Source organism: Lissotriton helveticus, chromosome 1_1, assembly GCF_964261635.1.
Source record: "Lissotriton helveticus chromosome 1_1, aLisHel1.1, whole genome shotgun sequence".
Taxonomy (NCBI): Eukaryota; Metazoa; Chordata; class Amphibia; order Caudata; family Salamandridae; genus Lissotriton; species Lissotriton helveticus.
The window spans coordinates 707,376,667-707,400,826 of NC_136057.1; the positions used below are offsets into that span (position 1 = coordinate 707,376,667).

The window sequence follows — 24,160 nt, forward strand, 5'->3', positions numbered from 1 at the left end:
CTAAGTCTCATGGACAAGAAATACTTTGCCTGCATTTTGCTACCAGCACTTGGGATCTTCTGCTGTGAGTCCTGTTCTACCAAGTGGTGCCAAATCCAGTCCTGGGCCCTTGGAAGTGAGTTTTGGTGCTGCAATCAAGAGACCAACGCATCGGCTCCAAAGCATCATTTTGGAACCGGCTCATCCCTGAAAAATCAAATCATCGCCACTGTCTGCACCGAAGCCATGGTCCCTGCTCGCTGAGAGAATGACGTATCGACCTCGACTTGAAACACAGCCCTGACTTTGGTGCAACGCCGCTGAAGAACCGCCACTGCGTGAGTTTTGAACACCGCCTCACCAAAGTCTGTGATGGACCATTCCAACCCCGACGCAGCCCTGGCCCTGCATGGCTTTCAACCGATAGAGCGCCTTCAGCCCAGCGGTTCAACATCAACACCAAAGAATCAATGCATCATGCTCTTCACATCGACACAACATCGACGCAGTGTCTCCTTCAGTCACTGAGGCCTAGCACCTGCAACTGATGCATCACCGCCTATGCACACCCCATCGTCCCCGAGCGTCAGAGCTTCAACGACCTTGCACCACCTTTAAGGACCGACGCATCACCTGCTTCTGCGACACCTCACCTCCTCTGTGTCTCGCATTGTCTTCAATTTCTGATGCATCCAAAGTAGTCTGCATGTCTGAGTGACTGCTGTATGCGGCCCGCACTCCGTCGCGGTCAGACTGAACTTTTGGATTTGTTACAGTCAAGTGCGACCAGACAGCCCCAGTTGGAACTATTGATTTCTAAGGCACTGCATTTTGGTTTAAATTGCAAAACACATATCTTGACTTGTGTATGTTGGATTGTTGTTGTTTTGGTCTTGTGTTACTAAGATAAATATTTGCTATTTTTCTAAACTGATGAGTAGTACTTATGTGGTGTTTTTACTGTGTTACTGTGTCCATAAATACTTTACACATTGCCTCTTTAGTTTAACCTGACTGCTCTGTGCTCAAGATACCAGAGGGTGAGCACAGGTAAACTTTTATTGTGTACCACACGTACCCTGACTAGAATTGTGGTTCCTCCTTGGACAGGGTTCATACCTCTGCCAACCAGAAACCCAGTTTCTAACAATATATCTTTTGTCCACTGTACAAAGTGGTTGCAAATACACTTACTGATTGGAAGGATGGTGCGTGTCTAACAGGAACACAGAACTTACTGGCAGATAATGACTTGTGAGAGTAAAACCATAGCACTGCACAAGACTATATAACTTCATAACTGGAAACATTACACTACACTACACTAACCGGATTAAACCAAAATTGAAACTTGTTTCTTGCTTTCCCATCAATCCTCTTACGATGACTGAGTTGTCCATTCACTGTCTGTAACCTGGCCTTCTTCTATGAGTCCTGGTAAACTTGGGGATTACTGTGAGATTGTCAGCCAGAATCTCTGGCAGCATTGCCGTACATGGTCCAACACAAGGAAGCAGAATAGGTAGTCTTGTGGTTTAGGTGACACCTGTTCTGCATTTTGCCAGTTTTTTTTTATTCACCGTAAAGATGTTCTAGCTATCCATATGTTAGATTGTTATGATGGAAGTCCTAGTGTTTATCTGATATATTTCCCAAGCACTTTTCCTTTTTTTAATGCATATATGCAATATGGGATTGGCTTTGTTTGCTGGACATGCCTGAGTGAAATTAATGCTCTTTAATGCACATATTCAGTATGGGATTGGCTTTGTTTACAGAGCATGCATAAATGAAAGGAATCAATTATTTACCTAATGTAATGAATATCTTGATTATGCTCCAAGACCTAGACAGTTTACTTTAATATTGCTACTCTTAACTTAACAGAAGACGTATGACCTTATTTTCTTACCATTAGGTGTTATCTCAGATATCATGACAGAAAAACATTTTGTGATTGGATAGTGCTGAATCTTTAGACCCCGGGTCTAAATCTGTCACCAATAAACATTTTCAATATTGAGGAAAGCTTTGAAGTAGTGTACCTGTTCAGTTCAATTCTTGCTTCAGGGGCCCCTTCAATAGCACAATTTAGGGATATTCGGCAACTAATTGGCAATTCTCTAGAGATCTTTGAAATTCCAGGAGTGAATATGTTCCCATTGTTAGACTTCATTGCGCATTTGGTCTCTTTCTGGCAAAAGCTCTGGCTACCCTTCACTATTATCTCCACTGGGGTGCTGGCTGGCCTCTCCTTCTATGGTTGTGGGTGCCTTCTTAGCCACTGAATGGTGCAGCGAGCCATCCATGAGCAGAATCCTTGTAAACTCCTACCACTCAACTACAAATCTGGTGGTTCTTGTCTGGTGCATTTTTCAATGTCCATCCTCCACCTTCCATACCCATTGTGAGGGTCTGTCCGGAGCCCTCTAGGTGACTCAACCCAGATGGCCTACGCCAAGTCTGCAGATTCCAGGACTGGGCTGCCTCGTTTACATGGCTCTGGGGTCGAGGAGACCATCATTTCTGTAATTTGGTCTGTGCTTGATCTCATAAACATTGCTGATCCATGTACAGCACTAGTGTCCAAGAAATTCCTGCTACAATAAAAATACTGTTTGAAATGTACTGCTTTAATAATTGAATCTAGGTCTGTGTGTGACCTTAAGAGCATGAGTGTGCTCTGAGCTGAATATAAATGGATAGTACACTGCACAGAGTGGACAGAAGGAGGGACATTGTATCCTGCTTAGAGAGTAGAGAAGGGAGATAGAGCACCAGACCAGCTTCTGAAGAGAGGAAATGGAGGCATGGTGTTCCTTAGAAATCCAATGAAGGCCTTGAGGGGAAAAAGCTGATTTTTGTTTCCCTCAGCACGAAGGTTTGGTACATAGTGTGAGGAAGTGCTTAACTTGGAAAAGCCTGCACTCCGTACAACTAAACATTAGGATGCAAAATGCCAAGGCTGGGTAGTCTTCAATTCTAAAATCCACCTCATGCCACATTAATCCACCACCGGGCACTTCCTACCCATTTATATCACTCTTGCAGATTCCTGCATTCTCCATTTGTGATTGTTTTTCCATCTTTCTCTTCCTCCGTCTTTCTGATTTGTGTGCATTTCCCTATCTTGCTCTTGGTAATGTCTGATGGGGAAAAAAAGTGACGGCCCCTACACATTTGGCTGGGTGCCCCTCCCACATTTGCCCCCAACCCAGAAACCACCAACTCAAATTAAGCACCGGTGTGAAGGGTGGGGCTACAGGTTCTATCATTCATGTGAGGACGTTTTAAGGCAGGGCCTTTCCTTTTACATGTCTGATAACTGCTAAAGGAAGGTTGAATGACAAACAGATGCATAATCTCACACTTCATTGTTCCTGTGATGTGGGTGGTCCAGATTGGACACAGCCCCAGTGCTACCTGGCCTGAGAAGCAATACTTTACACAAATTCACTAAAACAACTGTTCTTCTTCATCCCACACTAATCATCAGAGGGAAAGGAGAGGTGTATGTCTAGCACAAACACTATAAGTACAACATTCCTGTTTTGTGTTTTCCGGCCATCGGATTATATGGGAAAATGAAACCATACCTATTTTAATTCTATTTACCCTAGGGGTGATTGTAGTGTGTGTGCACAGTGGTGTTCTCAAAGCCTAAAATTATATCTCTATTTATCAAAAGAGAGGGACTCTAGGAGCTATTTAAAAGACCCAGTGACCAGTGCTCCCGAAGTCACCGTTCCTAAGTAGAGAGAGAAAAAAAGAAGGGAAGTAAGAGGTACTCTTGTCGTGCGCTACTCTAATTGTGGGGGGCAGTGTGTCCTCATCTTGATGCCCCCACACACCCCGAAGGATGTCATGCTTCATCATTGGGCTTTTGCTCCTTGTTGGGCCGGAGCTGCAATGCCCTACGGGTTCCCCGAAGGGTCTCTTTTTCGGAGATCTTTTGATGAAGCCGTATGGGTGCGTAGGTGTAAGTGGCAGTGAAGTCCTAGATGGTGTATTAAAAAATGGCTGGAGGGAGAGTGATTAATTTTTACTAAGGTGATACCTCTGTCATTATTAAAAGAAAGTGTATGGTACTGCTTTAAGGGGATTATGTCCCTTGGCAGCTGGGTAACTATATGTCCCTAGTGGGCATATGTTCTGGACCTCTTACTTCCCTTCTTTTTTTCTCTCTCTACTTAGGAACAGTGACTCCCTTTTGGTATAAAATTATATCCCAACACATGCAAATCATCTTATTTCTTTCTACAGGTTTGCATACATTGTCAAAAAGTTTCCAAAATATTCCTAAAAACCCAGCATGAAAACTGGTTTTGCCTTAAAACTTCAATTCTGGACTCTCTTTTCTTTCAAACAACTCTCTCCTTCCTTTCCATCCTCTGCATGCCCCTTTCTCTGAGCACAGCCTACTATAAATCACATCCATGTTTGCCTTAAACCCTATTATTGTATCCCTACAAATTGAACAAACCTTATATTAAAGATCACAACTTCTCATGTAACTCATTCACCTGCAATCGAACAATGCCTAATCCCCATCCATCCCAGCAGTTCTCTGGTCCATGTCTCCCTCCAATCTATGCCTACTCAGGACTATGAACCTTAAACAGAATCTCTTAGAATGGACAGCCCAGTGCAATAACCACCTCAGTGGACTATTAAAATAACAAACGCCATAAGGGACCTGCTCAAAGTTTTCAGCTTACAGAAAACGATAAATTAAGCGCCTGTCTCTCACGCTTATTTATCTATGGCTGCTAAGTGCTGCGTCTCATAACATGATCACCACACCTCAGTGGTCATCACACATGACATCGAAACACGTCCCATGTTGGATCAAAATATAGACTGCATCCTATCATCCACACACCTTACACGGTGTAGCATGATACTCATGTAGGCAAGTGCATCAGCATCCTATATATGGGAAGTAAGTGCTGTATAAATGTCGCAATACTATGCATATCCTTTGATGTGACTCAATGGTCGTAGACAGTGTATTATGAGCCCTAATGCGAGGAAGGAAATGCCCCTTCTCCGCAGGCCATTGTTCGAACTCTGAAATACAGAATAAGAAGAGTTTAGTAGGCTCCTTAGGCCTCTGGATCCGGCACCTGCTGCAACAATGGAAGCTGCGCCCCTGGAGGGATTCCAATTTAATGCAGATGACTGTTTTACACTTGGGCATGTCGGCAGGAGGCCCTTTTCCTAATTTTACTCTGTGATTTCACATTGTATATGCCTGTGTTGTTTAAAAGGAAGCAATGACCAAAGGAACTAAAAATACTTTGCCGATGCATTATAATTATTTTTCTACATTATTTTCTCAACTATTACTGCAGACCATGGGGTGTGTATTCACATTATGAATGAAAGCACACTTTCACTGTCAAAACGTCATTCATTTGCAGCAGCACCACTAACTGATTGGTAGACCGGTTCCAGAGAATATTAATACCTGTAGGGGAAAGCAATCTAAAATGAACAAATGTCCATCTATCAAAAAATGTTTTTGTTTCATAGCACATACTGTGAACTGAATCGCCTCTAGGTACCAACATTGTTGGCAGATGAGGAGGCAGACAAAAGCAGCCTGGCATGGATCACTCACATGGAGAAAACTACATTAAGCTCTGGGAACATATTTCAGAAAGTGCGCTGTAAATGCAACAGTTGCTTGTGCCCAATTTAGGCGCCTTTGGGACACTTTGGTATTACAAAAGGAGCAGCTTTTTGTAATGTTTATCGAACCACTGCAAAAAGCGTGCTAGCTCTAGCCCAGGAAGGCATTCTCATTCACATGGTGGTGGCCTTGTGCACATGAGGGATCACCTTTGACCTTGCACAAATGCCATTATATAGATGCATGCACAGGGGCAAAGAAGCTATCAGAAGCTGTAATGATTGTGCACCACATATGAGGAGGGGTAAAGCTAGTGTGGGCCTTAAGCGTACCCTTTATGAGGTGGCCATAGGAGCCCAGAGACCCAGGCACTTAGGTGTAGTCACAAACTGTTTTATACGGACAGTCCACCTTTCACTTCTGAAACGGGACAGCGCACTTCTTCGCACTTCTTCACTATGATTTGTCACACTGCACCAATCTGCAATGGATTTACCTAGTAAAGAGCGGTCCACAGGACAGAGCAGGATGCTGTGTCCAGTCTGTATTCAGTACCTGACCTCCAGCACCCACAATAATGTAACCAGTATACCACACGACAGCAAAGGAAAAATTCTACCTTGTTAATAAGGCATTATGGTTGAACTTATCTTCTGCACTAATACAAGTATTATACAAATAGTAGTTTTTTATCTCAGCCTTCTGTAAAAATTACTGTTATGCACATATGCCTACTACCATTCTCTGCCAGCATTATTTAGCCTAAAAAAATCTTGAATCATTTGTGAACATATGAGCTTAAGTTTGATTTCTAGTAAATGAATTGGAAGTCAAAAATGATTTAGTTTGATGTATTTACATATGTATGTATGTGGCATATGTATAGCACAAACCTATCTAAAAGGCAGAAGAGCAGTTGTGAATAACAAAGCAACATATCCAGGTGAGTAGGGCTTTGCCTTGTATTCTACTCAGGCAGACAAATGTATTATTGTGAGTATCTGGTGACCTACCACTGTATTTGGGTCAATGAAGGGTATTGCATAGCAAGCATTTGACATAATTTGCATTTTAACAAGAATGGGCAAAGGCAATAGCTCTCCCCTTTGGGACCTATTGGCTTTAACAACAGGTTTTAGCAATACGTTACTCTATATACATTGCATTTTTTAGGTAACTAAAGTCTTTGAATTTGTTAGCAGTTGTAAACTGTCTCTGCTTTAGTGCTATTTTGTATTGTAGTTGGAACTGACTTTACAAAGTATTTGCAAAGCCAAGAGATCTTGACTCTAAAAGGTTGAGCTATTGGGGTTTCCAATGCTTCTATAGTGCTTGTGAGCAGAGTCACCTTTATTTAAGCTCTGGTTGTGGAAGGGTGTTCATAATGGGGCATGATGGAGAGCTCTAACCCTGAGGCTGAAGGCAGTGTGGGTAAATGGCCTATGGCAGTGTTCAGATTAAATGGTAATTCGACCCTTGCTCTCTCTCCGGGTTACACATAGTGAATGTCACATAAGCACCATTTGTAGTTGCCACTTCCAATTATTAACTACAAAATCATTGTTGCTACTACTAAATATCAAACTGCTAACAAGCACTGACAAAGTCAATAGATCCGGCTGTCTTTAACCATATTTCTGTTGATGTGTGATATGTATGTATGCAATAGCAGAAAACCTACAAAGAGGCACCTTAATGCTGGTCAGAGACCATGCCGTGTAAAGCACAGGATTGTAGTTCACATGTTTTTTAAGCCATGCCCTTCATTACCTAGGCTACACCCCAATTAGGGACCTCCCCCCCCCACACACACACCTTTTTCATCCCACGTAAAGCATACAATAGCTGTCTGCCTACAGGCAGCTAAATGCTGTCTCATAGGTGAGACCTAAAAATTGTAATGTTTTAAAACACAGTGGAGTTCTTGGAGTCAAATCTAAAACTTGTGGAGCAGAAAGAATGACTGCTTTGATTCTCTGTAGCATTCACACTGCAGTGTCTCTGGGAGGGCAGGGGTACAGCTGGTATTATATTTCAGGGAGGTTTTGTGCACTTCAGTAAAATAAACCTGAAGGCCTAACCTACTCCACTGTGACACCCCAGGCCATTCCTATAAGTCGCTGTGGCTCTTGTGCCACTAGGCCGCTCTAGAAGTAGAGCTGACGTATTTTTTGCCTTGGGAAGTTGATCCAAAAGTTATGCAGGACATTTGCTCCCCAGCGAAGCATTTCGACTGGCACTACTGAATATTGGTCTACAAATACCAAGACTGCATTAAATTTATACCAAGTCATACATCTTTCTTCCACCACCAGGTCTTCCCTGTCCCTCAATCTAACTCTTGCTGGTTCTTTTTTAACCTTGCTTTCTCCCTTTCGCACAGTTTTTAGGTTGAGCCTAGAGCCAGCGTGCATACGCTGCTCTGCAAGGCATGTAGTATTGAGTTTGGGATGTGAAGCTCCGCCCACTTTCCACCCGTATTTGGAATTGGCTTGTGTCCTTGTACTTCGTAAATGCTGGCTTCTGATTCCTTCATCGCCTTGTTAGTCCCTCCTTGGTACCGCCTTGTCCTCATTTAAAACCTCCCCTGGCGGCTGGCCCTTTTACTTTGGTTGTGACATGGTATGTTTAATTTTATCTGTTAGCACTATTTTCTTAAAAGAGTTTCTGGTCCTGCGGGCACGATGTGGAGCGCGCCATGCGCTCGTTCACTTTCAAAACAGCCCGGGACAATGCTTGTTCGTGATCGTTTTTAAAGTGGTTTGACTACGTGCGTGCCTATATCTTGTTATAAAATATTGCTATTTAAATCAGGACTGGTTTCATTCTTATTTTTTACATTTATTTTGACAGTTTTTCATCATTTATTTTTACGTTTATTTTGACATTTTTCCATAATTTATTTGACCGGTGTAGTGATTGATACCAAAGTTTGTGTGACCTCCATTTCCTATGCCGCCATTGCATGCAATAATGGCCTTACTAAACTGGAGACACCGATAAATCTGATTGCTGGTCCAGTCGCAGGCCTCACCTTGCTTACCAGCACAACTTTCAAAAGGAAGACCTGTGAGTCAGAACAGGGGCTGAACTTTATTTCCAAAACAATTATTCTGCTCCACACATGTCAACCGTGGATCAAAGGACAAGAAACTTTAAGAGGACCTGGGCTCAGTCAAGACCGCAGCTTCGAAGGCCTATCACGGTAAGTATGCTGCAACGCGACTTAATTTCTGTATCACAGAATTTTTACGCACATCTCACAGGCTTCCCAATTCTGTGCACAAGCAGCTCATCAACTTCAGTTTTTTCTATCTGAATTCGTAGTCCTGTTAACCCAGTTTTAAACTGAAGAGTTTTTGACTCTGTAGGCACAAGGACACAGATTTCCCTCAGTTAACGATGTCAATAGTTCTAAAGCTAATCCAAGAACTTTCTTAAGAGCAACAGTAAAGTGTTATCTGCTAACAGTTGAGTGACATGTTTGTAAACGTAAGGTCAAGGTATCCTGTGTTAGCAAACAGACTGCTTGCCATATATGTATTTGGCAAATTGTGCTATGTGGTTTAAAAAAACAAGCATTTGCCATGCAATCGGTTTCGCCTTTGGGACCTTATATGTATTTATCTATGCAGCACATTAGCCTGGGTGTCGAAAAATCTACTGTTCTTTAACATCGAGAGAAAGTAAGCACCAAACTCCATGACACGCCAGGTATGGGAATACATGGAGAGCAGCGGGAATTGGTATAGTCCAAAACTCTGTTTTTAATATACAATCAGGGCCTTCGGTGGTCATATCACTGAAAATATAAGATTTGAAAGAAATATTATTGTCTACGAGGAAGACAATTTCTATGGACTGGAATCTAGAGAATGCTAAAGTGAGTCTGGTATTTTACTGACCTCTGCTGACCGATTTCTATCAAAAAAGTTAAATAGAGGCCATTGCCAGGAAAAAAGAAAGACAGTTAAATAGAGGCACTTGAACAGAAAAAAGTCCCTTAGCTGAAGCAGACAAGTCGTAGGGCTGATCTCCAGATCCCACAAAGTACATACACATAGAAGTATATGCTAAAGTATATACACGAATTCTCGACCTAAAAAGCGTTATCTGCTTTCAGTGCTACTGGTACACAAAGCAGAAAAAAAAATCCTCATCAGACACATATGAGAATATTGATGCTTTCTATGTTGACTACATTAATGCCCTAGATAAGGACTCTGCTGTGTTCGTGCTGTGACGTTTTATTAAGCACATCAGGACGCAGCCTTGACAAAAGGCATTTTACCCATTTTTGGTGGATGCTGAACAACATCAACAAAGAACATTGACAAATCCAATAGGAATGCATTGGCAGTCAAAAGGTGAGACCTATTGGCATGCCAATGCGTGTTTCTCTTTCTCTGGGTCAAAGTCTTATGATAGAAAATAAGTCCCAGTCCATAAAAATGAGAGCTGATGGGCCCGACTTGCAACGACCAGCTCAAATTAGACACTTCCGGCAAGCCTTTGCTATGGCTATGTTTCCCATGCATGCATCATCATTTTCCACGTGGTATTGTTCAAAATGCAAAACTATAAATGAATGCAACTCAGACGTATTCTGACAATAATAAGAAGGAAGGGAAGGCGTATTAGCAACATAATACAATAATCTATTAACATAAATAACTTGCAGACCATGCTTAATCATTTATTGATGGCCAATGGGCGTTTTAAAAATTGCATGTTGAGTGTTCCTCCCCCTTTTATTGAGTCCAGCGACTTACATGTGCGAACCAGGATGCCAGTCGGGCGGCTTTTCTTTGGCAAGCTTGTGGTCACAAAGCTAATGAGGTAATCACTTCCAGGGAAGAGGTTGTCAAACCGGTGCGTCCTGCAAAAAAAAGCAGTCTGTGATAATCTAAACGCAGAAGATCTGCAAGTCTTACTGTATATCATTTCAAAAACTATGAATACAAGTATATTATTTATAGAAATTGCCATAGAACTTGGTGATACAATATAAATTTAGTAAGGCTCATAGTATATGATTTTTTTAGATGAGCCGCAATTGATGTTACGGTGCCCACAACTGTGCAGCTCTATATATTGATGTATTTTTTTCGATCAACAACTGTATGATAGAAATAAGTTGTTAACATATATATACTTCTAAAGCCTCAGGCATGTATATAAGGAAAGCTGCGAGCTTAATGACAAGACCAATGAAAAGACCATTGATGTGTGCATAAATATATCTGTCTCTGCGGTAAGAGAGCATGTAATGATGCTGCTGCACACAAAGCTATCTTAAAGCCGTGTTTGAATTTACGGGAAACTGACATTTTTTCTCTTTACTATACTAGTAAGTACTATTCCCTATTCCCTTTGATACCTTGTGCATATACTTTGCACAACAGTGTTTGCTATTTACAGTGTGAGGTGGTCCTAAGGTAGGCAGAATTTTGTCTGCTGCTTGTGAGGTGCTCAGTGGCGAGGGAGGGTAGAAGCAACACTTGGGATCTTCCTCCAAACCGATGCAAGTGTGATCAGTGGGCATTGTGTTTTAGCAATGGTGTATGTCTCACTGTCTTCGCCTCCCACTGTGTCGCAACAAGTGTCTGCTGTCACATTGCCCTGTCGCCCTGACCTCGTGTTTGTGTTTCTTATACTAAGGTGGTTCAACTGATCTATGCAACACTGCATGAGTCATTGTTTCTTTGTCCCGTATCTCTAGCAGTGCCTTTCTATCTCTATAGCATATCACTGTATTCATGTTCTAGTGTCCATTTCTCTATCCTAGCAGGTGATTCACCGGCTCCTTGCCCCAGCATCTATGTTAATGTTTCTTTGTCCCAGGTATGCTATGTAATGTTATTATTTATGATAACAGTATTTGCACTATTAGTTATCTCCCTCTCATAGATATCTGTTTTGAATTCAGCAGAGTAGGTAGTATATGTCAAAAGTAGAATCCTCCTTTTCAATCAAAATATCTTTATTCGATTGTTAGATGCAATCATAAAAGTACAGATAAAAAAGAATGCATAATTACAATATTAAAATGATACATGTACAAAAAATACAGGAATTCATTAAATTCATGGGAATCAAGCACAGAAGGGAAAAACTATTAGAGTTTTAAAGTGTAGTTATATGGCCATACGTTTCCTAATATTCATCACATTTTTAAATACAAAGTAGTTGTTGCTACACATAAATGGTTGTCAAGGGTTTGAATATTAATCATCGCCACACGACACTGACGAAATCCTAATTCTCTTAAAAATGGCAATAAGACATTTTTCCTCATTACATCATAAAATTTACAAAATAGAAAAACATGAATGGTACTCTGCAGTGAGATATTGTCGCAAGGAGGTAGATCGTGCGTCCAATTATTAATCATAGGAAAACTAACCAATCTGTGGAAGATATCAAATCTAAAGCGCGAAAGTAAAAAGCGCTCATATTTATTAGGTACATATATTAAGTAGGGCTGAATATTAAAAGTTGCTAAAACCATTTGGTGTTGCTGGACAGAAGGTTTTAAGACCTCTGCTGCAATCCTATGAGAATCCAAAAGGGCTAAACACTCCTTCTTCAAATCTTTCCGTGAGATTGCTGAAATATCAATAGGATTCAAAAAATATTCTTCTCTCCCAATATCTTTTAAAAAATTGGAGACATACTTCACCCATGGTATTTTTGTGGCTCCCTTTAATTTTAAAATGTCTATCAGGACATCTCTATTTAGACGTGTTGCTTCTTGTGTCCAGAGTCTGTGCCATAACAGCACTGGCTCTAGTTTAATCAGGTCTGTTATATAGGAAAGACCCAGTTCTGAGTGACAATTATAATTAGAGCAGCTTTTGGGGAGTGCCAGGATGTATTTTAAGAAAGAATTTTCAGCAGTCTGGATAGGTGCAGAGTTTGCAAAGCCCCGGACACCACTACCGTAGGTGGCACCAGCTACGCACTTAGCTTTATAAATTTTAATTAATTCTGCAGGGGGTCTAGTCCATAATTTATTTGAAAAGATTTTAAGAGCAGCAGTCGTTCGAAAAAGTTCAAGCTTTTTAACCGAAACAGCTTGGGTCCACGTCTCGTTTTGGGCGAAAAGTATCCCAAGGTAAGAAAAATGCTTGGCAAATTCTAGCTTCTGTCCTGCTATAAAAATAGGCCTCTTAGGTTTACTTTGCCTGCCACAATACATAGTGAAAGTCTTTGATGTATTGACTTTCAAGCCCAGCTCGTTCATAAAGCGGGAAAAGCTGTCAACCACCCGCTGTAAACCCACTTGAGTACGTGACATAAGTACAGCATAGTCAGCGTACAAAAGTGCTGGTATTGGGCGGCCTCCTACAAATGGGGGATCCAAGCTGTCTTTACACAAGACTTCTTCCAATCCATTTATGTACAAGTTAAAAAGGAAGGGGGCCAGGACACAGTCCTGCCTGACCCCACTCCTGATTGGAATTTTGTCGGTGCATTCTCCATTTAGGCCAAAGCGAACACGGGCTGAAGCGTTGCTATAAAAACGTTTAAGATAATAAATAATGTTAGATTCAACCCCAAGTTGTTCTAATATTAACCACAGTTTAGAATGGACCACACAATCAAAGGCGGATGATAGATCTACGAAGGCCAAAAACAAGTTACCCTGTTTTGCCCTCGTGTATTTCCCGACCAACATTAACAAGTTCAGACCCTGTTCTACTGTCCCCAGGCCGGAACGAAAGCCATACTGAAGATCAGACAGAACAGAGTTTCCCTCCGCCCACTCCAGAAGCCGGTCCAGAATAACTCTGCCCGCTATCTTAGTAAAGGAATCCAGTAGGGAAATAGGCCTATAACAGGCTGGGTCCTGTCTATTTCCCTTCTTGTAAATTGGAACTATGACAGATTCCACCCAAGTGGGCAGGAAATCAGCAACGCAGCTAGCGTTAAGCACCTGAATCAGGAGGGGCGCCCACAGAGAGGAAATGCTCTTAAATATGTCTATGGGAACCCCGTCTGGGCCAGGCGCCTTGGCGCTCTTGCTTCTACTCAGAGCTTTTTCAACCTCCTTGAGAGTAAAATGCAAATTTCTACTAGTGGGGTAATCAAAAGTGGGGATCAAAGACCCCACTTGTTCCTCACCTTCATATACTCTCGCGAAGTGTCCGACCCAATCTGAGTCGCATAATGCTATTTCTATTTTCGGACTAACAGCTTCACTAAGAAAGGGAGTTCTCACGATTTTCCAAAAGCTCGCGCTATCATTTGTTGTGGAGGCTGAATGAAGAGCCTCCCAAGCTTCAGACCTCAAAATGTTTTTCCTATCTTTAATTTACATTTTATAATCTTTCCTACATCTGCTGATTACCTCAGCAGATCTAGGTTTATTTATCTAGATTTATTGTGCAGCGCCTTTTTTAGGGCTGCATAGGCCCTGGTGCATCTAGAATCAAACCAGCCTCCCTCTTTCTTTCGATTCTTAAACTGCCTCGTGAGGGAGTTTTTAATTTCGTTCGATATTACAGAAAAGGATGCAAGACAAATTTCAGGTGGTGAATCTACCTCTAAACACGTTGTTATTTCTAAAAGGCATTTATCAACCACTGCTTTAATTATCTCTGCCTCATTTACCTTAGCCCATTTTAATGTATATCCGTTAATGTTACCGAAGGCTAAATTAGTATCCAAGCTGTTACCTTCTTTATCGTTGATCAGCGTGGATACAGTAGGAAGCAGGATAGTCACACAAAGCGGAAAGTGGTCGCTCAATACTATATCAGGAACACTGAAGGAATGGATTCTGTTCCCACTAGAGATAGTGACATAATCTATAGTTGTAGAGCAACCTCTTCCATTAAATGTTGGGGCTGGTGTAGATGTAGAGATACACATTTCATTTGCAAACCCTAGATCGAAATTAGCTAGCAAGATATTAAATTGTTCCCCTAAAATAGTGTGTTTAAAATGCAAACATCTCTCACCATCATCCCGTGTTAGACCACACCTGTTGTCCTTAGTTAATTCACACAAATTACAATTGAAATCCCCCAGCATGATTATCATCAATATGTGCTTGAAAATATTTTCTTGTACAAACAGGGCTTTAGTCAATTTCCTTAAAACATTTGTAACGTCATCACAGGGAATGTTATTATATAGATTGACAATTACAATTGGGGTATCACAAGCCAAACCAAGTACTAGAATTTGAAAATAAATATCTTTAAGGGGTTCAGTAATTTTCTCAAACTCTAATTTGTTAGACAAATAGACACTCAAGCCACCCTTAGGTCTTCCACGAGGAACAGCTACAGCTGAAGTATGGAAAGGTCTATAACCATTCAGATGTACTGGTTCAAGGCTCCATGTTTCTTGAAAACAGGATTGAATAAAATCCCAGCTATATTCCAGGATGAAATTTTAAGTACCGTTGGACTTGTCAGGGGAATAGGCAGGGCAGCCGGGGACATAGAGGTGGGGTCAGTATGTAAGAAGGGAGCCAATTGGTCACCCCCCCACCTATGCCCTCATCTGCTGTCAGAACACCCCCCAAACTCCATATCCTCACACATGGCTAGGACTACAGGTGCAACAAGGTGTTCATTTATATGAAAATCAGGATGAGGAACTTCCTCTAAGCCTGGTACAATGGGGTTAATAGTGTCCGACTGCAGTCAGTCGATATTTTCCAAACCACTAAGAGTTTCATAGTAATTAAATGTTGGAATTCCATATCTTCTGACCCATGGTTCTTCCAGGTTCATGAGCAGGCAACGGGGGGCTGTTCGTCTAATTGGTCGAGGAGGAGAATAGAAGTAACCAAGGGGGAGAATATTAACAGAGTATGAGTCATAAGTCCACATGGCCACTCTTTCCAACACTGTATTAACCAGTTGAGGGGACCGAAATGACAGAACTACACAATCACCCCTCAGCGTTTTAATCGAGGTGAATACCCATCTTGCTCTTCTAGCCATTTTAAACGCTGAGAAAAGAGGATTTTTAAGTCCAACCCTAGATGACAGGAAATAAAGAGATTTATTTCTCAGGGTTGTCCAATCTTCAGCAGTATTAGGGGGAAGTGGAGGTACATTTGCCAAGACCACAGTATATGGTGTTGCTTCTGGCGGCAGATTTAAGTTAAAGAGATTCGGCGTTACCCCTACCTCAAATTCATCCTCTAATCTTCTGTTTTGTTGGGATGGTACATACGAGGACACATTTGGGGCTACCATGGGTGAGTCAGCTGGCCCATTATCATTAATTATAGTATCTCCTCTTAAGTCTTTGTGATCAGGCTGATCAGTAGGCTTTGAATTTAGATGTTTAGATTTAGCTGGTGCTTTAGGTGGAGCTGGTGTTTTAACAGGAACTGCCACTTTCGCTGGAACTGACACTTTGGCGGGGGCTGCTGAAGTAGTTTTTGTACTTGTAGCATTAATGTGAGGTAAAGACTTAACCTCATTTGGGGTAGGCTTCTTGCCAAGCTTTCCCTCGATGTTAGTTAGCTTTCATTCTATGTTTTTAACTCTTAGAGTAATAGGTTCTTAAAAAGTCATAAAAAGAGTTTCCATTCTCTCCCAAAATGAATCATCTTTTAAGTCCCTACTAATAGTTGGTAGAGGGACAATTTCTATTTGATCATTCTCCTCGCTCCCTCTACTCCCATTTAACTTTTCCACAACTTTATTTTGTTTAGATTTAGTATTCCTTTTACTAGTTTTACTTGTTTTACTAGATTGCCTTTCCCTAGCAATATGTTTTTGCTTAAATCTAGCCTTCTGCCCTCTAGTTCTCACACAGGGGCTATCACTAATATTTAGAATGGGGATTGAGGTCCCCGAAATGTCTTGTCCCTCTTTGCCTGAGACGTCCTCATTTAGGGGAATGGGATAACCAGTCTGATTATTGACACAGAGTGGGGGTCACGGATAACCTTGCAGTTGGAGGCAATAATTCAGTTACATCCGTGAGGGCCCTAAATGACCTTTCATTTATTGGTGTGGTACTGTTTGTCCCAGGCAAAGCAACAAAAGAGGGGGCTAGTATGGAATCCTGGGAGTTAGTGGTTAGCATTGAAATATTTATATTAGCTAAGGGGGGGAGGAAGCCAGGTGGCAGAGATAAACGTCTTTCTGTGCTTTCAATAGCAGAGGCGACCACCCCAATCGTCTTCTGCAGCATTCGATCTATTGCTGTCAGGGTAGGTAAGGGGGTATTAACAACTACTCTTGATTTCCCATTAGCACGTGTGGGTGTATTTTTCCCCATGTCCTTTGATAATAGACTTAAATATATTAGATTGATAGCACAGTGGGATCCTCACAAATTAACACACTTAAAATGCATATAACAACGATTGCATCGAAATATAAAAAAATGGAAATAGTACGCCTATAACTATATATATATATATATATATAAAAAGACAATATTTACTGATAATCAATCTGCAGGTTGAAGCGGGAGAGAAGGGTAGGCCAAGAGGGGTAGCCCAGCCCGGCCTCGGTCGGCTCCGGACGGCCACAGACGGCCCGCCCTTTGCCCGGGGTTCGCCCGGCACCCGCCCGCGCGCGTCCCGCGCCGCGGAAGAGGAAGGGCTGAGATATGCTGGGGGAGGAGGGTCTAACTGGCCTCAGGTGTTGCCGGCGCTGTGACAAGCGCTGGGTGTGCTGGGACTTGTGGTCTCTGTGTCCCGGCAGGCAGGTGAGTGTGGGACAGGCCGGTGATGTAGCCTATTCCCTCCTTTCTTCCAGCCCCCTGACAGAAGCACGGCAAAGCTCCTCTCCCACAAAAGCAGCAAGGAGCAGGGAGCCCGGACAGGACTCGACGATGATGGCTGGCCACGGCAGACTCCTCCACGAAGCGGCACCGAAGCGGGTGCGGCAAGGTGTAGCGTTCTCCCCCTCGTAAAGGACAGCAGGCAAAAAGAGCTTTCTCCCAGTCGCTAAGTTGCAGAGTTCGTCCCAGTGTTGGCAAAGAAGTGAGGGATTTTAATGCAGGGCGGGGCTAGCCGCCGAAAGCGGGACCAGCTGTGTGTGGTCAGGCAGGGACTCCTGGTACTTGGAGTCCCTGCTGGCGTTCGGCGGGATCTTCAATTCGGCCCACTCGCCCCTCAAGCACTTCCATACGGCTCCCAAGCAGGCTCCCCGGTGTCCCAAGCCGCGAAGCGGCACCCGCGAAGCGTGTGTGGCAAGGTGTAGCGTTCTCCCCCTCATAAAGGACAGCAGGCAAAAAGGGCTTTCTCCCAGTCGCTAAGTTGCAGAGTTCGTCCTCCTTTTCTTTGTGGACACAAGGGATTCAAAGACGATGTTTATTTGACATCTCATGTGGAGCTAGTGTAACTATCTGAAGTGATGAGCAACAGGATGAGACTCAAGCAGCTCAAGAGCCACTCTAATAGATGGATTTTGTTTGAGATGCGGTCAAGCAAGCAAGTACTCAGGAGCATCCGAATGCAATGTGTTTCCTTACAATCTGGAAGCAACAAGCATTAGCTGCTCTGATACAACCTCCAGCAGCAAATTCTGAAGGGGACTACTTTGTGAGCGGATGTCCTCATTGTGAAAGAACATAATGCTGTCACTCACAGGGAGGCTAGCCAATGGCTGAAGTGCTGATCCATATCCCCAGGTTGTAAGCTGTAGTACGTTGAAGAAAAAAGTGAAGGATACAAGAACAAAATAATGGATGAAGAAAGCTTGCAGAAAGCCCCCGTTTTATGTTAATAAAGTATACATATAATTTTTGTCAAATTAGAAGGTCTTGGCTAACGTAAAATCTAAACACTAGCAATATACTTTGGCATGCTTAATGCACTGAAGCTTGAAAACTTCCCGTAAATATTATTTGATTTAACATCCATCCACAAATTCTCAGTATTTAAATGAACTGCATTTGTTCCCTAGTATAGAAATGCGCCTCGTTCTCAAATGCATTTTCCAGTTTGTAATAATGTTATTAGTGTCTTTGTTTTGCAGGAATATTAAGCACGGTGAGGTCAGTGTACAAGCAGACCCCTGTGCGGTGCTTGGTGTGTTCATTGGGATCATGGAAGTGGTCACTGGGTCTACTCTGTCATATTAAAGGTTGCAGTCTATTGTCTGAATTGGGGCATGGTCCATGGAAATAAGGGATTTTGTCACGGAATTGTGCTCAGCTGCTTTCTACAATCTGGCTACGATGCATATTCACAAAACCTCTCACAGCAGCCAGGTCATAAGGGCAATATTGGTGCCCTGCATACACCACCCAAGGTTTTAGCTGATGCTCTTTACGGTGGTACAGTCTAGGACACACTTTAATAGTAAGCTAAACAAAAAAGTCACAGTACAAGGTGCCATCCCATTGTTCCTTTAATGTGGATTGAGTGCTCTTCTGCAACAGTTACACAGTAAGCATGTGAAACAAGGTGAAGAACTGCAGTTGATTTGCTGTAATGAGAAGTAAAGATAAGATTTGACAATGTCCATTGTGACCTCCTGGTGTGCCCACCAGAAACAAGTTTCTTACTTTAATCAAGCCCCTACTTCTTATCAGGATGATTCCCCTAAGGTCTTACGGCCTAGCATAGCTGTGTGGTTAGGAGTGTGAATAAATCCTACACATGCACGGAGAGGTAGAGAAACTCTTCAGCTGCAGCACTGATTATGAACTGATCCTCATTAATGATTCTCTTTACATATCATATTCTGCACCCTGAAATAATTACACACTTAGTCAACATGTAATACTTGAAATATGCAGAGTCATAAGGCCCTGGGGGCGGCCCACCATGGCGTCAGGTCAGTGGAGGTCCCTCACTGCGTCAGTGGAGGTCCCTCACTGCCCACTGTACAGACTGACTGAAGAGTGTACCAAGTGGGCACCATGTTTGTTGCTCTAAAATCTGAAATCAGTCAGCCCTGAAATACATTTTGGGCTGTGTATTATGGACATAATTTAGGCGGAATAGGTCCTAAGTATGGTTTTATTGATAGGAAAGTCCCACTACTCAAACCACGCTGAGAGAGAAAACAAAGTGGAATCACACATTCTTGGGTGCAATCCACAGATTACAAAATAGAGAGGTGTTTGACCTGGTCCTTTTTTTTAGGATTTTCCCAGAACTTTTTGCCTTTCTCCTATATTTCTTCTGACCTGTTTTTGTTGGTTTTATGACTCTGGACAATTTGCCACTGCTGATCAATGCTGAAGTGCATGTTCTCCCTTCTAAAAACTTGGCAAGATTGGTCTACACCTGTTTGACATATTACATTTGCCTGTAAGTCCCTTGTACGGTGGTATGCTATATAACCAGGGCCTGTAAATGAAATGCTACTAGAGGGCATGCAGCCCTGCTTGTGCCACCCACAGAAGTAGCCTTTCAAACCTGTCCCAGGCCTCTGCCGCTGCAGGGCCTGAATGCAATGTTTACTGTTACAGTGACGTGGCATTTAAAGTGCTTGCCAAGTCAGAAAATCCCCTTTTCCTACATATAGGTCACCCCTAAGGAAGGCCCTAGGTAGCCCTATGGGCATGGTGCTGTGTATGTAAAAAGTAGGACATGTGCCTTTGGTGTGTAGCATGTCCTGGTAATGACAGTCTATTGTTTTTTTACTGCTGTGTGGCTGCTCCTTTCATAGGTTTGCACTGGGAATTCCCTCATATGAGTTTTAGTGGTAATTTCTGTTTGAAAGGGGTGGCATGCCATCTTTGGTATGTTGTGAATAGTGGTGATAAATCCTGCTTATTGGTGAAAGTGGATTTCTTATTACTATTTTATAAATGCCATTTTTAGAAGTGGGCATTTCTGTGTGCTTATGACTCTTGGTGCTTTGCAGCCTGACTCCAATCAATGTCTGGTTTAGACTGACGAGGGGCCTGGTTTGTGAATTCCCTTAAGACAGTCACAACGGGTGTTCAGGTGTGTCCCTCTTTTCCTGGGTGACTCATAGCCAGGCTGAATAGACCTGCCTGCATTTACAGTGGTGGGAGGAGTTTTCACTAGCACCTGAAGAGGGCTGTGCCTGCCTTTCACAAAGATGTCTCTGCCCCCGTATAGTGTGTCTGGAGCCAAGGCTGGGGATTGAATGGGGGTGTTGTGCACTTCTTAAGTTTGTTTGAATTACCCCCAGAACAAACACTTTGTGAGTATAAGTACAGGGGCTGTGACCCCATGATTTTAGACACTGCATGGACTTATAACCAGATGCTGGTAGCTCTACAAATGGCACATTGCCAGGAGGAGCTGTTATGCTGCCAGGAGGAATCTCCATGGTTCTTTGCTTATGGTGCTGACCTGCCCAAAAGAACTCTCTGTGCTGGACTACTGTCTGCACTCCTGCTTTGAGGCACCCAGTGCTCTCCATGGAGTGCTGATTTTGCCCCTCGCCCCTTGTCTCTCTCTGGTGCCTCGCAGGGCAGCCTCAAATTGGACCACCTCCTCTCACCTGTCATATTGCAGAGACAATGAAGATCCCCCGTGATGCCGGAACAGGCAGCTCTGCCCCCAAGATCAGCATGATTGCCAATGGTCGGAGCAAGTGCCCACCTGCAGAGCCAGACATTATCAAGAAGATAGGCCGCCAGTACCATATGGTTGTGGACAGCCGCGGTGGAAGAATACAGAGCAGGTACTCCCTAGCTTAGTTGACCGCCGGTGCGAGTTGAGCACCACTCACCGGCAGCCCTGAAGAACGAGATCTCCACCGGGCTGCAGGGGTGGTGACCGATGGAGACTTCACTCCGTATTGCAGCCAATCCTGACCCTGAGGAGAGCCCGGGGGTTAGAGAGCAGAAGGCTCAACTCCAACGGTGGTGTTCACCACGTCGAAGCCTCACGACACAACTCTGAGCTACCTGGAACCACCACAGTTGCCGTACCGGTCCCCAGGGACCACAGTGGCACTCTGAGCTGTCCACATGGAGCCCCAGAGCCGTAGGGCTAGTTTATCAGTGCTGTGATTCACCTAGTGGGAAAACCCACAGCATCAGTAGCTGCAGGGCACTGGTTATTGCAGCGGACCCAGCGTGTACTACCCTGCTACGGCAGGCTCTGGGTGTGTGTCGCTCCCCTCCCCACATGTTAGGAGACATACCTAGGGGCAGTGTCAAGGATTCCCAATAACGGGTGGAGGCCCCGATTGGGTGTGTTGATTATCGCATTTCTTATTGTAGGTGGGCAGGTAGCCTGTAGCCTATGTGTAGAGAACAGGGACACCAGAAACCATATAATAAGAGCATTGGTGCTGCTCTTTGTGTGTTATATAAGGAAAAACAACGGTTTGTGTTGATAGATAAGATATTTTTGTAATAAAGGAAGGAAAAATTGCAATATTTTAGAGGGTACCTCAATGACAGAGGGCGAAAGAAACACTAACACAGGAGAATCCATGTAACATTTTTATACATTTTTAGACCAAAAGCAATATTAGCATAATTTGAAAATCAAAAAATATTAGTGCATTGTGTCCCAAGTGAGAACGGGAACCCAAAGTTAAGTGACAGTGTGAATTTCTATATACAAGGTTTCCACAATTTTTTAAGTCGACCATTAACAAGAATAATTTCTATGTAGACAGCAGCAATATGCAATGACATGCGCTGTGTAATGGTTCACTTCTTCTGTGTGTCGACGGTGGTTCGACCCTATAGTCAGTGTAGGGTCTCTTCAGGACTAGCGCTGAAGGGACATCTAATGAAGAAAATACAAGGTATTCGGGCCCATATACCGGCACAAATGTGAGAAATATGTGAAAAGGTCATGTAATAAGAAGGTACCTGAGGATGTTACTGGGCAGTCTCGTGAGTTGTGTTCCACACGTGGAAAAATAGAAGAAAATAAGTTACTCACATGAGAACCCGTGCGGGTACTTATATGTGAGGAAGGAGAATAATGAGTTTAGAAAACTCACTCAAAATACAGCTGGACTCAATCGGATGTGATATTTTAAATTAAGGATCTCACCTCAATATGAGGAAAAACTGCCAGTAAAATGAATGGAATGCGGCCAGATGGGCTCAGGGCGTACTTCGCTACAGCCGTAGCGGGGGAAATCTCTTTGGTAAATGTTAACCAGTGACAATGCACTGTAACCTGTGGGGATGGGTAAACATAGTTGGTGGAATTGGACTACATAAATTATAAACTAAAATGATTGCATGGGTCTTAATAATGCAGTTTCTTACCAGAATGTAGATAAATATCCTGCGGGACAGTGCTCTGCCTTTTCGAGTTACAAGGCTGTTTCTGTCAGCTTTGTGAGGTACAATGACAGTGAGCCCTGCTGGGGGTGGGAGTTAAGTACAGTGATTTTACTGCCAAAAATGTGTCAGGCCTGGGACCGGCAGACTTATCAATGGATAACCTCTATACTGAGCAATTCGGTGCGTGGTATCTACGCGACAAAGAGTGAAGAAAGACCTTAGATGGGAAGTATGGACCGTGTGGCACATTGGAAGTGTGGCTGCATTGGGTGAAAATGCGCATTTTATGGACATTCATGTATATAGTTATGAACAACATAGGAAGATTACAAATTAAAATTACTGTAAAATGCATAGATTTTCTTTATATAATCTTGTATGGAGTCTTTTTTGTGGTGTATAATGTGAGTCACGGCTGTGTGCGTGTGTTGTGCAACTGCTTTACACATTGCTCTAGGATAAGCCTGACCGCTCTGCTAAACAAGCAGGGGATATCTTGTGTGTGTAACTCCCTTACCCTGACTGGAGTGGTGGATTCTGCCTGGCTGCGGTGCATACCCTAGCCAACCAGAAACCCTATTACTAACAAGGGGGCAAACAATTTCCATTTTCACCCAAAGTTTGACATGTAGACATTTCGACCATTCTAGTACTGGACATAGCTTGTCAGCCTGAATATAGTTTATGATGTGTCGAGTCCTGTGCCTCCCCCAATTTTTGGTCTCTTTTGTAACCATAAATGTTTTATTGAGCCCAGTGAATGTCGTCAGATTTCTTTGTATCGAGCTAAATACTGATTTTGGAAAGTTAAGGGGCAGTTTTTGTGCGATTCATTACTTGCAGTTCTTAGATAAATTACACTAGTGTCAAATTGGCAATTTGCATTGTACTTACCTTATACTGGGAAGTAATATTTCCTCCTTATGGAAGGTTTTATTATTTATTGAAATAATATATCCATCAAATCTTCCAAGTGCTAAACCCCAATCAACAGTTACTGATGCTGATGTTGTAGTGTGATTCAGATATGCGACCGGGCTTGGCACTGTGACAGGAAAACAAAGGAAAAGATTAGGAAGCCAATCATTTCTACACATCACATCACTGGCAAGTTTGAACAGACTGAGTTAAAAACTGAATTTATGAGAGAAAGGTGCATCATTCTTTAATAAGTAAACGAGCAGCTGATTTACCATGGAAGTCAGCTCTAATGACTGCCGGGATGGGCGTGGAGAGGGAAAAAGGGGATCTTTAACCTGAACCCCCTCCTGCAGGCAATAAACACTTTGGGGCAGATTTATTAGCCCCTTGTGACACTTTTGGCCACCGTTGCATCACTTTTGTGACGCAGCGGTAGCGTAAACAATGCGGCCG

At 42.9% G+C, this 24,160-nt stretch overlaps 1 protein-coding gene across 1 annotated transcript in view; it reads right to left on the reverse strand.

The window, feature by feature from the left end:
• The window catches only part of PTPRQ (protein tyrosine phosphatase receptor type Q), a 1,500,794-nt gene that overhangs the window by 1,392,923 nt on the left and 83,711 nt on the right, over window positions 1–24,160 (reverse strand). Inside the window, exons 7-8 of the mRNA XM_078647981.1 lie at window positions 23,681–23,831; window positions 10,387–10,493 (exon numbers count right to left, since the gene is read on the reverse strand). Coding sequence (XP_078504107.1) covers window positions 10,387–10,493; window positions 23,681–23,831 — 258 coding nt within the window. The remainder of the gene's footprint in view (window positions 1–10,386; window positions 10,494–23,680; window positions 23,832–24,160) is intronic.